Source organism: Cupressus sempervirens, chromosome 3 (genome assembly GCF_028749045.1).
Source record: "Cupressus sempervirens isolate cs-2001-9-10 chromosome 3, ASM2874904v1, whole genome shotgun sequence".
Lineage (NCBI taxonomy): Eukaryota > Viridiplantae > Streptophyta > Pinopsida > Cupressales > Cupressaceae > Cupressus > Cupressus sempervirens.
This window is the reverse complement of record NC_143120.1, coordinates 702,709,619-702,722,956: the sequence shown is the minus strand read 5'-3', so window position 1 is coordinate 702,722,956 and position 13,338 is coordinate 702,709,619. Positions and strand designations below refer to the sequence as shown.

Genomic DNA, 13,338 nt, shown 5'->3' with positions numbered 1-13,338 from the left:
AACAAATGAATTTTTCTTCAACTAAGTAGATTCTAGTATGTTGAAATATCACCTAGAACCTTGGAGTTGATTCTAGATTAACTTTTCAAGAGAGGAGCTCGAAAGGAATCCCGTCATTAAGCATCATGCAAAATGATAGCTCAATAAGTTGTAGCAACTAGAGATAATTTTTGTATTACCCGAGGATTAACCAATAGCCACCTATAACAAGAGGGTGATTGATTTCATGTGTTACCCAACAATATAAGGTAGTTTACAATAATACTAGGGTCAGCATATAGTATATATGAAAAAAGATAGTTTATTCAACTTTCCCTTTTTTCTATAACTTTAATCAATTGCAATGTAGATCTATTAAAATATAATCAATTTCCTAACATTAGTCAAAATAATATCTAAACTATACTATTATACAATAATTTAATGTTAGTGTTATTTTTCTTCAAAGTTCAATGATTTTCTATTTTCTCTAACTAAGATAAAACTTAGCAATTTGTAATACAATATTATAGTTAAGATCATTTTTTCTTAGAAAATGAATGATTATCTTAGGTGCCCAATCTCTTTGAATGAGTTGGGGGAAGTGGTATTTGGTACACCTAAAGGAAAAGCTTATGTCCCTAATGACTTTCCTAATAAATTCTTTCACAAATTATAGGACATCATTAATTAGGATTTGTTAGAAGTTTTTAAGGAATCTTATTCTAGCAAGCTAATGATTTGGACACCAAATTCTACTTAATTGGTTCTTATTCCAAAAGATATGGGGCTAATCAATTGGAGTTTTTGGACCTATTCCTCTATGTAATGTGGCTTACAATGTTATTACTAAGTTGATTGTTGAGAGACTTAAAAAGTGGCTTCCTACTATTATCTTAGAATAAAAAGTCAATTTTGTTGCAAGAAGAAAAATCATAGATATTTGGATATGGCTAAAGCCTATGATAGAGTCAAATGGAGCTTTCTAAAGAATACTCTTCTTGTCTTTGGCTTTAGCTTGGAGTGGGTGAGTTGGAATATGAGTTGTATGTTACTTCTTCCTATTTCTTTATTTTTCTTAATGGCCAACCTTCCTAGTTATTTGGTGCTTCTAGGGGTCTTCCCCAAGGTGATCCTCTTTCCTCCTGTATTTTCATTATTATTTCTAAGGGTTTGGGAGTGTTCACAACATATTAGGTGTTTCAAAACTCTATCTAATTGTAGCGTTCGAGGAATGGTTTACCTTCTCTTTCTCTTCTTTAATTTGTTGATGAATTTACTCTTGCAAGAAATGCTTGAGTCATGGAAGCTGAAGCTTTATAACATACTTTAGACATTTATCTGATTGCAACTAGCTAGAAAGTTAATGAACACAAATATTCTATATATTTCTTTAACACTCCTAATCTTCTTCAGTGGAGGATTTCTAATATTCTTAGGTTTTAGATTGGTTTTCTCCCTATGATTTATCTTGGCATTCCTATTGTTGTTTCTAGACAACCATGACTCTTCTAGCCAAATTTGATTAACAAGCTTTAGGAGAAGGTAAATAATTGGACCCATAGATGGCTCTCTACTACAACTCATGATACCCTTCTTCAATCTATTATTTAGCCTCTTCCTATTTATAGAAGCATGGTTTAGGCTTCTCCTATTTACTTTCTCAAGGAATTTGATTCTCTTTCATGATAGTTCCTTTGGAGTGATAATTTTCATCAATATAAATGGATTTTAATGAGCTAGGAGACTATTTTTAGGCCTAAGATGGATGGTGGTCTTGATATCTGGTCTAGTATCTTGAGTAGTAAAGCTTAGTTGCTAAGCCTTACAGGTGATGGTTCTCTAGATGAAATCATCTATGGGCTTGTATAATTAATCATAATTATTTTAGAGGCATTGATCCTTGGTCTATTTCCATGCTTCCTCTTGAATTTTGTGGCTCTATGTTGTGAAATACTCTCAAGATTGGTGCTCAATTGGTTAAGAGGGGCCTTTTCTAGATATGTAAGGGAAGCATTGAGCCTTTTTTTTGGTTGAATTCTTGGGATGGAAACTCTCTCATCTTATCCATTTACCCTCATCTTAAGAATTTGTGTGATTATTTTTTTGCTACTGGATGGGATAAAGTGTCTCATTATAAGAATCCTTATCAGATGGATCTTGTTGTTGGATATAGATAGAAGTTCTTTTGAGATTGTCCTCTTGGAAACTCAAAGGCTTCCAAGGAGTGTTGTTCTCCACTCGGGCTAGATGTTTTTTCTTGGGGAGGTACCCTATTTAGTAAACAATTGGTTTATATTGGGTACTAGGAGATTACTAGACAAATGTTAGGGGATGATGGGGTCTTTTGGTGGAAACAATTTTGGAATAAGTTTTCTTGGTCCAAGTGTAATTTCTCTATGGCTTCAATTTTTAATCAAACACTTCTCTTGTGTACTACTCTAGAGTCTAAATTAGTTTTAATTATATTCCTTGAGAATGGAATAGAGTCATTGATTGTTTGGCTAGATGGGCATGTGATAATGCTCAGGATTGGAATATTGTGGATGGGGGTAGCTTCCCTTAGATTTGTCTCTTCTATTAGACGACTTGGGTGCTCAGGATAGAGCTCCTTGTTGAGCTATCCTTTTTTTTTTTCATTTTGTCTTAATAATTTGGATGTGTCTTTTATCTTAAGATTATTTATTTCATTTCATCATAATAAAAGGAGTCATATATTGACTTAGTATTTAGCTTTATGTCTTAACTAGTACTTGATAACTAAATATTTTATGCAGATCATAGATAGAAGACATTTGATGTACTATAACTATTTTAAATGTTTCAATATATTATTTTATTAAAAAATATAGAGAAATGTTCCTCAACATAAATTTAATTATTGTATAAATATTATAAATTTTAATGATCTACGATATTCTTTTATTGTACTTTTTTTGTATAGTCATTAAAATGAGATAATAATGAAAAGAATGGGGCAAAATCTTTTTGATTGAAAATATTAATTAAAAATTTAATGTAATTAATTTCATAAATATTTGATAATTTTTTCTATTATATCATACTATCATTTAAATCAATTAAAAGAACATTTAACCAAATGATTGAGTGTTTAGAACATTTTTCTCTCTATAAAATATTTACAAATGTAAAAATAAAGGGTGAATATTTAAAACAAAGTTGCATATGAATGAAGCTGTGCCAAAAGAAATGATAGAATTCCTAGAAAAGTTGATTTTTTTGAAAAAAAAAAAGAAAAAAAAAAAAAGCATGAAAAGAATTTAAACAGCATATTATTATTAATATATAGAAAAATATTAAATAAATAATGCTAAATTAATAATATTATTTTATTTTTAAGTTTGAGCATGTCAAAGATGTTAATTTAATTATTTATATAAAATATTATATATATATATACATATATATATATATGTATATGTATATATATATGTATATGTATATATATATGTATATGTATATATACATATATGCATATATATATGTATATATATGTGTGTATATATATACACATATACATATATGTATATATATGTATGTATATACATATATATACATACATATATATATACATATATATATGTATATATATATATATATATGTATGTATATACATATATATATATATACATACATATATATATACATACATATATATATATATATGTGTGTGTGTGTGTGTATATATATATATACATTGTAATTTATATTAATAATTATAATATTTATAATATAATATAAATAAAGCATTTTTTTTCTATTATAGAAATGATTTTCTTTTCTAAGTAAAATAAAATTGATGGATGATATGAAAAAATAAAGACAATAGTTTAATTTTTTTTAAATAATTAAAATTTAAAAATATAGTTACAAATGTTATGTTTTGATTCATATCTATTAATTTGATTCAGTTTAAAATGTAACATAATTTTATTATCTATTCATTAATAATATATATTAAAACTTTGTATTTGATAATTGTTTATAAACTATTTTTCATTAGTTTAAAATATTTCATAATGAAAAATAGTTAGGCTACAAGATATCTATGAAATAAAAAATTGACATGTGAAATTATTTAAATTTTTTAAAACTTTGTTAAGGTTATATTCTTTTAGTTTTCCTTCAAGTTTGTTGTTATTGTTCCATTTGTTTTAACAAATCAGATTTAAGATAAATAGTTTTAGAAATTGGAAAACTTAAAAATTGTGCATCTTACTTTATCAAATATTAAACTTTGATATGTAGAAGAAAGTTTATGAAAAAATATCATTTAATACTTGCCAAATTTTTTTGATCACAATGCTTTTCATAGTCCATGAACACTATAATTTTAAGCCACAAAGATATCAATGGAGTGTCAAGAAGTTATTGTTTTATTCCAATGATCAAGGATTGTGCCACTAGAATTAACTTGTTTATAATCACTTGGTTCATGAAGTTGAAGTTTTTAAATATGATACAATGGAAATCAGTAGGTTTTCAGTTGATTATGTTGATGGTGAATTCTTATAGCATATATTCAATTGTTTAGACATGCTAGACTTCATCTCTTCGATTGAGGTGAATGGTTTCTATTGGAAACCTTGGATTATATATGATAATAGTTGAATATATAATTTCCTTACCACATGTGTTTTAGTGACTAGAAGTAATTGTTGTATCAAAAGGGTTAACTAGTAGCCACCTACAACATGACAGTGATTGATGTCATGTGTTAGCCAAGATTATAAGGTGGTTGACAATACTACTAGGGTCAGCATATAGTATATGACATAGCCAACTTTATTCGACTTTCCATTTTTTTCAATAACTTTACTCAAATGTAATGTAAATCTATTAAAATAAAATAAATTTCCTAACATTAGTTCAAATAATATGTAAATAATAGCATTATAGTATAATTTTATGTTAGTTTTATTTTTCTTCAAACTTTAACATTTTTCTGTTTTCTCTAACTAAGATAAAATTTAGCAATTTGTAATACAATATTATAGTTAAGATAATTTATTTCTCAAGAAATGAATAATTATCTTATGTGCCCAATCTCTTTGGTTGAGTTAGAGGAAGTGTTATTTGGTATGCCTAAAGGAAAATCTCTTGGCCCCAATGGCTTTCCTATTGAATTCTTTTAGGAATTCTATGACATCATTAATTAGGATTTGTTAGAAGTTGTTAAGGAATATTATTGTAGTAGGCTAATGCTTTGGGCACTAAATTCTACTTTCTTGGTTCTTATTCCAAAAAGAGATGGGGCTAATCAATTGGATTTTTTTTTGACGTATTGCTCTACATAATGTGGCTTAAAAAGTTATTACTGAGTTGATTGCTAAGAGACTTAGAAAGTAGCTGCCTACTATTATCTTAGAATAAAATTGAGATGTTTTTGTAGGAAGACAAATCTTAGATAGGGTGGTTATTTCTACTAAAGCTATCCACTATATGGCTAGCTCAAGGGATTGATCCATGTTTATTAATTTGGATATGGCTAAGTCCTATGATAGAGTCAAATGGAGCTTTCTAAGGGATATTCTTCTTGCCTTTGGCTTTAGCTTGGAGTGGGTGAGTTGGACTATGAACCGTGCCACTTCTTCCCCTTTCTTTGCTTTTCTTAATGGTCAACATTCCCAGTTATTTTGTACTTCTAGGGATCTCCACCAAGGTGATCCTCTTTCCCCCTATCTTTTCATTATTATGGATGAGGGTATGGAAGAATTCATTACATATCAGTTGTCCTAGAACTCTATCTAAGGGTGGTGCTTGGGGAATGGTTTACCTTCTCTTTCTCATCTTTAATTTTTTGATGACTCTGCTCTTGCAAGAATTATGCAAGTCATGGGAGTTGAAGCCTTGTGAAATACTTTATATATTTATTTGATGGAAATAGGCCAAGAAGTTAGTGAATACAAATCTTCTATATATTTCTTTAACACTTCTGATCTTATTCAGTGGAGGATTTCTAATATGCTTAGGTTTCATATTGGTTCACTCCCCTTGATTTATCTTGGCATTCCTATTGTTGTTTCTAAGAAGAAATGACTCTTCTAGTAGAATTTTATTAACAGCCTTTAGGAGAAGGTAAACAAGTTGACCCATAGATGGCTCTCTACTATTCCTCATGTTACCCTTCTTTAATCTATTTTTTAGGCTCTTCCTATTCATAGAAGTATGGCTTAGGCTTCTCCTATTTACTTTCTCAAGGAACTTGATTCTCTTTCATGATAGTTACTTTGGAGTGATAATTTATGTAACTCTAAATGGATTTTAATTAGTTGGGAGTCTGTTTATAGTCCTAAGGAGGGTGTTTGCGTTCTTGAGTTTACTATCTTAAGTAGAAAATCATTGGTTGCTAAGCTTTATTAGTGATGGTGCTCTAAACAAAGTCATCTCTAGGCTCATATAATTACTCATAAGTATTTTAGAGGTATTGATCATTGGTCTATTTGCATGCTTCCTCTTGAAGGTCATGGCTCTATGGTGTCAAATACTCTCAAGATTGGTGTTCAATTGGTTAAGAGGGGCCTTTTCTAGATATGTAAAGGAGGCTTTGAGGCTTTGTTTTGGTCTAATTCTTGCGAAGGAAACCCTCCCATCTTAAGACTATGTGTGATTCTTTTCTTGCTACTAAATGGGATAAAATGGCTCATTATAAGACTACTTATTAGATGGGTTTTGTTGTCAAATATAGATGGAAGTTCTCTTTAGATTGGCCTCCTAGAGCCTAAGAGGTAGACCATTGAGATCTTTCTAGGATTTTGGCTTCTAAGGAATTTTGTTCTCTATTAGGGCCATGTGTTTTTTCTTTAGGAAGTACCCTATTTGGTAAATATTTTTTTTCTATTGGGTACTCAGAGATTACTAGATAACTATTAGGGGATGACAGCTCCTTTGGTGGAAACAAGCTTGAAATAAGTTTTCTTGGTCCAAGTTTAATTTCTCTATGTGGTTGGTGGCTGACAATTGATGTATTATGTGTTATAATCTTGTAAACATGGGATCGAGGGCCCATCTTTTTGTGTTTTATATGGTAATGGAGAGGAGTCTATCTATCATTTCTTCTTTCATTATTCCTTTTATACCCATTTATGGCATCTTTTGTTCTACTTGGGGTTTCTCTTGTCAGCATGCTTTCTCCTTGCCCAATTATTGGGATTACTTGGGGAGTGCCCCCTCCATGGCTTCACCCATTCATTCTACATGGATTGCTAGCCCTTATTTTATTCTTTAACATAACTGGTTGGAAAGAAATCATTGAATCTTTTAGGATGTCTAGATTGGTGTCATGCATCTTTGGTGGAATATTTCCCACTCTCTTTAGCAAACTATTTAGACAATGTGTGAGTTAGATGGAAGTGTCAATCTCAAAGATCTTTCTATTTGCAGATGCCTTAACATTCATTTTTTAGATGGGTTTTTAAGGTCTCGATACCATTGGTATCATAAAGTTCCAAACCATCTTGACATCAAGGGAAGAGATAGTTGAACCATATGGCTCATTGGTCACCTTCTCCACTCAGAGTTCTCAAAGTTAGCATTGATGGTTCTTCTCAAGGGAATCCAAGTCCTGTTGGAATTGGGGGTGTGCTCCGATGTAGTTCTAGAGAAGTTCAATTTATTTTCTTAGTGCATAAAATTTGTCATACTAAGAATCTCATGGATGCTTTGGCCATTTTACATGTTATGAAGAAATGTTGTCTAAGGGGATGGTACATAGTTAGATTAATATCTATGGATCTAACTCTCAAGTGGTGGTGAATTTTCTTACTTAACAATTGCTTGAGGATATTATTTGGCAATTGGATTTAGTTGTTAATCAAACTCTTCTTTTTTGTACTACTCTAGAGTTTGTTAATTTTAATTACATTCCTTGGGGGGAATGGAATAGAGCAATTGATTGTTTGGCCAAATGGGCATCTAATCATGCTCAAGATTGGAATATTGTGAATGGGGTGATGCTTCTCTTAGATTTGTCTCTTGAGCTAGACAACCTTTTTGCTCAGGATAGAGCTCCTTGTTGAGCTCTCCATTTCATTTCTCATTTTGTCTTAATATATTTGTATACCTCTTTTAATTTAAGATCATTTATTTCATTATAGTATAATAAAAGGATTCATATTGTGACTTAGTAATTAGCTTTATCTCTTAACAATTTTTTCAGAACTAAATATTTTATTTAGATTATAGATAGAAGACATTTGATGTACTATAACTATTCTAAATGTTTAATTATATAACTTTAATTTTAAAAATATAGAGGATTTTTCCTCAACATAAATTCAATTATTGTTTAAATATTATAAATTTTAATGATCTATGATATTCTTTTATTGTACTTTTCTTTGATAGTCATTAAAATGAGATAGTAATGAAAGGAAGGGGGAAAACTACTTTATGACTGAAAATGTTTATTAAAAACTTGATGTAACTAATTTCATAAACATTCAATAAATATTTTTATTATAGTATTCTATCATTTAAATCAATTAAAAGAACATTTAACTAAATTATTGAATGTTTGGAACATTTTTCTCTCTATAAAATATTTACAAATGTAAAAGCAAAGAGTGAATATTTATAATAAAGAACAATGACCTTGATCCTAAGGTCATGAAGAATATAGTAAAATATTGGTAGAGGAATCTTAAATCTAATTTTATTTTTAAAATTTATTATAAGAAAAACTAATAAAGTATTGAGAACTTTCTAAGTCTAATTTCTTCCAAACCAAAAATGCTAAGAAAGGTGTGTACCAGGAGTGTTGATCACATTTAATATTCAACCATCCTTCCACGTATAGTTGTACATTGTGGCAACATAGGGTAGGTTGTGTATTAAGAAAGGCTAAGAAGCCTTGGGGTGGGCCACACGGCATGAGAGTAAGGCTTAGGGATTAGTGAATGTTAGTTAGTATGTAGGTTAAATTAGGCTTTTAACATGTAATATTATTAGTATGAGTATTAGTGGGTTAATTAGTTTTGGGATTAGGTTAGTAGTGTGTCACTAATAATATGTGATATTAATATAGAAATCGAATTAATTAAGGTAGGAGTTATATATGAAGGGGGGGCCTATGGGTATGTAATTGGAATAGTAATCACTATAGGAAATAGTAATATAGGTTTTGTAGTGTTATAATAGCAATAAGAAAATAGATTGGGGAGCATGTGGTATTAGGAAATATGATGTTAAGATTGTAGGTGGGTTATTTTTGTTAAATAATTAGTTAGTAAATATTAATATAGTGAGGTAAATTTGTATATAATATAGTAGAATAGCTAGGGTGCCATGTTTATTCATGTTGAAATAGTTATTAATAATATCTAATAGTCAATAATAACTAATAATTGGTAGTAAAATTAGAGTGAATGATGTCATGCAATGTAGCGGAAAACATTCTAGATGTGAGCATTATGTAAATTATCAAAATTAGTGACTTCTATTATCCTATATAGTTTCAATATGTATAAGCTATGACACTAAATAATAATATATTTGAGTCACCAATATGTTGCATGGTTAAATTTATAAGTGTGAAGATGTACTTGTCTTATAAACACATATAAACATAATTAGATATTTGATGTAATTAGTAGATGATTTTATTAAATCAAATCATTTAGTGCCTATATTTGATCACAAACTTGACTTAGGATTAGTTGTATTAAGTGTGACTCATTATTAGGTACATATAACAGTTGTTCATAATTACTTATGTAATATGTATACCTAAGATCCTTGTATAGATATATAGGTTGGGAACCCTAACATTAATTATAGATTAAACATTATACATTTACCTACTTTCTTATCATTCCATAACTAGTGAATAAAGAAGTGTGTTATAAATTTAGATTTAAATGGATGTAAGGAAGGATAAGTTACTTTCACAAAATGATCTACTATTATATTGTCCAAATAGATCTTAGGCATAGTAGGTTCATCAACGCAATCCTTGATAACATGTCTCAGTAATTATGGTATCGATCATGACTACGCTATATGTATATCCTTGTAGTAAGAAGCAAAATTTGGATTTAGACTATGTTATTGAACATGTTAAGAATTTAACACTCTCATTAGCAAGAAGAACATTAAAAAATTAAGCACTTGAGGAGTAATGTTATCCATTCTAATCCAACCACTAGGGAGTTATTCATGATTAAGATAATTGCCTTTAGGACACTTAAGGATCATAATTCTCCCTCGAGAATCTTGAATAGCTATGTCTTGAACACATAGCTAGGAAATAACTGGATCAAGACTTGTTAATTGTCTAGGTTTCAGTAAACTTAGTTCCATCTTCAAAAAAAAGAAAACTTAAAATTTGTAGTTGTGCTTTGATCTATGATATTCTTTTATTGTACTTTTTTTTTTTATAGTTATTAAAATGAGATAGTAATGAAACAAAGGGGGAAAACAACTTTTTGATTGAAAATGTTGATTAAAAAGTTGATGTAACTAACTTCATAAACATTTTGTAAATATTTTTATTAAAAGAACATTTAACTAAGTGATTGATTGTTTAGAACATTTTTCTGTATAAAATATTTCTAAATGTAAAAACAAAGAGTGGACATTTAAAATAAAGAGCAACGACCTAAGGTCATGAAGAATCAGACTCCTAAGATCATGAAGAATATACTAATATTTTGGCAATCTGAGGATTCCTAAATTTAATTTGATTTTTAAAATTTATTTAAAAATTTTTAAAAAATTTAAAAAACTAATAAAGTATTGAGAACTTTTTAAATATAATTTCTTCCGAACCAAAAAAAAACTAACAAAGGTGTGTACCGGGAGTGTCGATCACATTTAATACACGGCCATTCTTCAACGTACGGCCGCCCATCTTACACTCCTTGGTAACAGACTTAGGGCTAAAGCGGGACATGAAGGCATTACGCCCAAGTATCGAATTACCGGTTGAGCTCTTCCCATTCCCAGTCCGTCCAAGCAAAACAAGAGTTGTGGCTGCCATTCTTAATCTGCAGTAAAACACAAAGTTCAGAAACTTTCTTCAGAGTTTCTGGTTAGAATGAAAGTAACAAACCAAAGTCCAGCCTACGCAACTCGGTAATATCAAGCTGATCGTGAACCTATGTTAATCTCCAACACCTGTGAAAGCCCAGCTGCTTTGCGATAGATGAAAGAGAGAATGGGGTGAAACGAATATATTTGCCAAGGCTGACAGGACGTAGCATAGGGCATGCTCGGAATATTAACTAAGAATGTATTCCAAGAGGACAATGAGAACATAAATTTTTGTAAAGAATTGTTCAAAGAAAAGGAGAACCACAAAATTAAAGGGCTAGCCTACGAATAGGGCATCCGAATAGAAAAAGTCGCGAAGATAATATTGATACCATAGCCACATATAAGAATATTTTGTTTTATGTTTGTTTTCCTCCTTTCCCAAAAAAGTTGGGCATCTATCCTTTAAGAATATAGGAAGGATACCTGTTAGAAACTAAATATCAATACCAAACATCGAATATATATCCGTGCATAATTCAAGAATAATAGTATTATTAATAAACATGAAACATATACTGAAAGCATCTTCGAAGTTCTTAGGACATGATTATTAGAGAGATTGACAAAGAAAATAACTCGAATTAAGAGGGTCATCAACGGATTAAGAACAAATTACTAGAAACAATGTTATAAAAAGAACGAAGGTAAACAAATTCCATAAATGTTTTTTAACTAGTTTTTTCTATCTGAAAATTAATCATGGACTTTATAAAAGTTCAGAGTATTGTTTCTATCTTTCAAGATATTTATCTTATTTTGTTTGATATGAGTACTTTGCCTAGGTTATTCTGATGCCCTCTAGATAGGTCTTTGTTCTTAAATATCTTTATTATAATATAAAAGATAAGAATATATTTATTTAAGATTTTTGTTGCATCTAGTTCCTCTACATCAAACTAGTTATAGAGATTGGAAAAGTTCATAAGATGGTTCTTATTTCTAATGTTTTCCTTCATGCTTTTGCTTACGTTAGTTTACATCATCTTTAAATAAAAGAGGGGTAAAATTTTATTCAATTTTTATCTATTTGTTCATTATTTTTGTTCCTTTCTATTTAACTTTTAAATGAGTAGAGATAGAATTCTACCATTTCAAAAAATATTTTTAATGTATTTTACATATAATCTTATTGTAGATGTTTCGTAAACGATCCCCTTCTTCACCTTAACACTGTGACAATTATAGTAACACACAATTTCACTTTTATGATTTTTACATTTCATATAGCTTCTCATTTATTTACAATTTTAATCTCTTCAAATGAATGAACCCTTATATATCTATTCAAATTATTTTATAAAATTCAAGATTTTCTAATAATAAAGTCAATCTTCATAGAGATCCATTTACTTATGATGTCAACTAATAATTATTAATGTCCACAACAATATTTAAAATGTTCATGTAGCAATTAGAAGTGGAAGCATTACAAATTATAAGGGGAAACTCAATTTAGATATTAGAAATAGGTTAAACAATAATTGAAAAACAGATTGTAAAATTATGTTTCACTAGTATAAAAAATTAATTTCTTTGAAATATCAATAGAGAATTATTTAATTATCACATGAAGTGATAATTATTACTAATCTCCCTACAATATCTAAAATGTTCATTTCACAATTTGAATTGGAAGCTGGGAAAATCCATGAAGATATTAGAAATAGGTTGAATAATAATTAGAAAATATATCGTCATTTTAAATTTTATTATCCCTAAGAAAAAATTTACTTTTCCAAAACATTTGTTCTTATTACATGATTGGTCAAATACAAGCCTCATTTTATCCTAAAAAAGATCATGTCTATTAGAACTACCCAAGTTTATTCTACTCATCTCCTTCACAAGGTTTTCTCATATGTCTTTTTAGAGAAAGTATTTCATCATGAGTTACCTACACTACTCTAATCATTGAGTAAATTATTTAATATATTTTCTTCATACCCTTTAGTGTCTTCCTTATTTCCACATTGTTTGTTTAGGAGTTTTGAAATAAGTTTGTACTACTAGTATACTTCCAAGCAATGTTCATTAGAGGTTTTCTTGATGCTAATATTCTTAACACTTTAATGCTTCCATATATTCTTTATAGTATTTTCCAACTAAAGGCCATCCTTTCATTTAATTTACAAAAAAAGAATAATCTTGTTTTTATAGATAATGGATCAAATTATAGATTACATTTTATTATTTATTAAGATTAGTGATTATTATATATTAAGATTGAGTAGACTCAAATAAAAGACTTTCTAGAGGCTTACAACTTATCATTATGTTGTAAACTCTTACCTAAGAATAATCTAT

General features: G+C 29.1%; 1 protein-coding gene across 1 annotated transcript in view; it reads right to left on the bottom strand.

The window, feature by feature from the left end:
• LOC149568694 (immune-associated nucleotide-binding protein 1-like) overlaps nt 1–11,204 on the bottom strand; it is a 165,435-nt gene extending 154,231 nt beyond the window's left edge. The window contains exons 1-2 of the mRNA XM_089821583.1: nt 11,071–11,204; nt 10,795–10,985 (exon numbers count right to left, since the gene is read on the bottom strand). Of these exons, the coding sequence (XP_089677709.1) occupies nt 10,795–10,978 (184 nt within the window). The 5' untranslated portion in view covers nt 10,979–10,985; nt 11,071–11,204. The remainder of the gene's footprint in view (nt 1–10,794; nt 10,986–11,070) is intronic.
• Between the last annotated feature and the right edge of the window lie 2,134 nt (nt 11,205–13,338).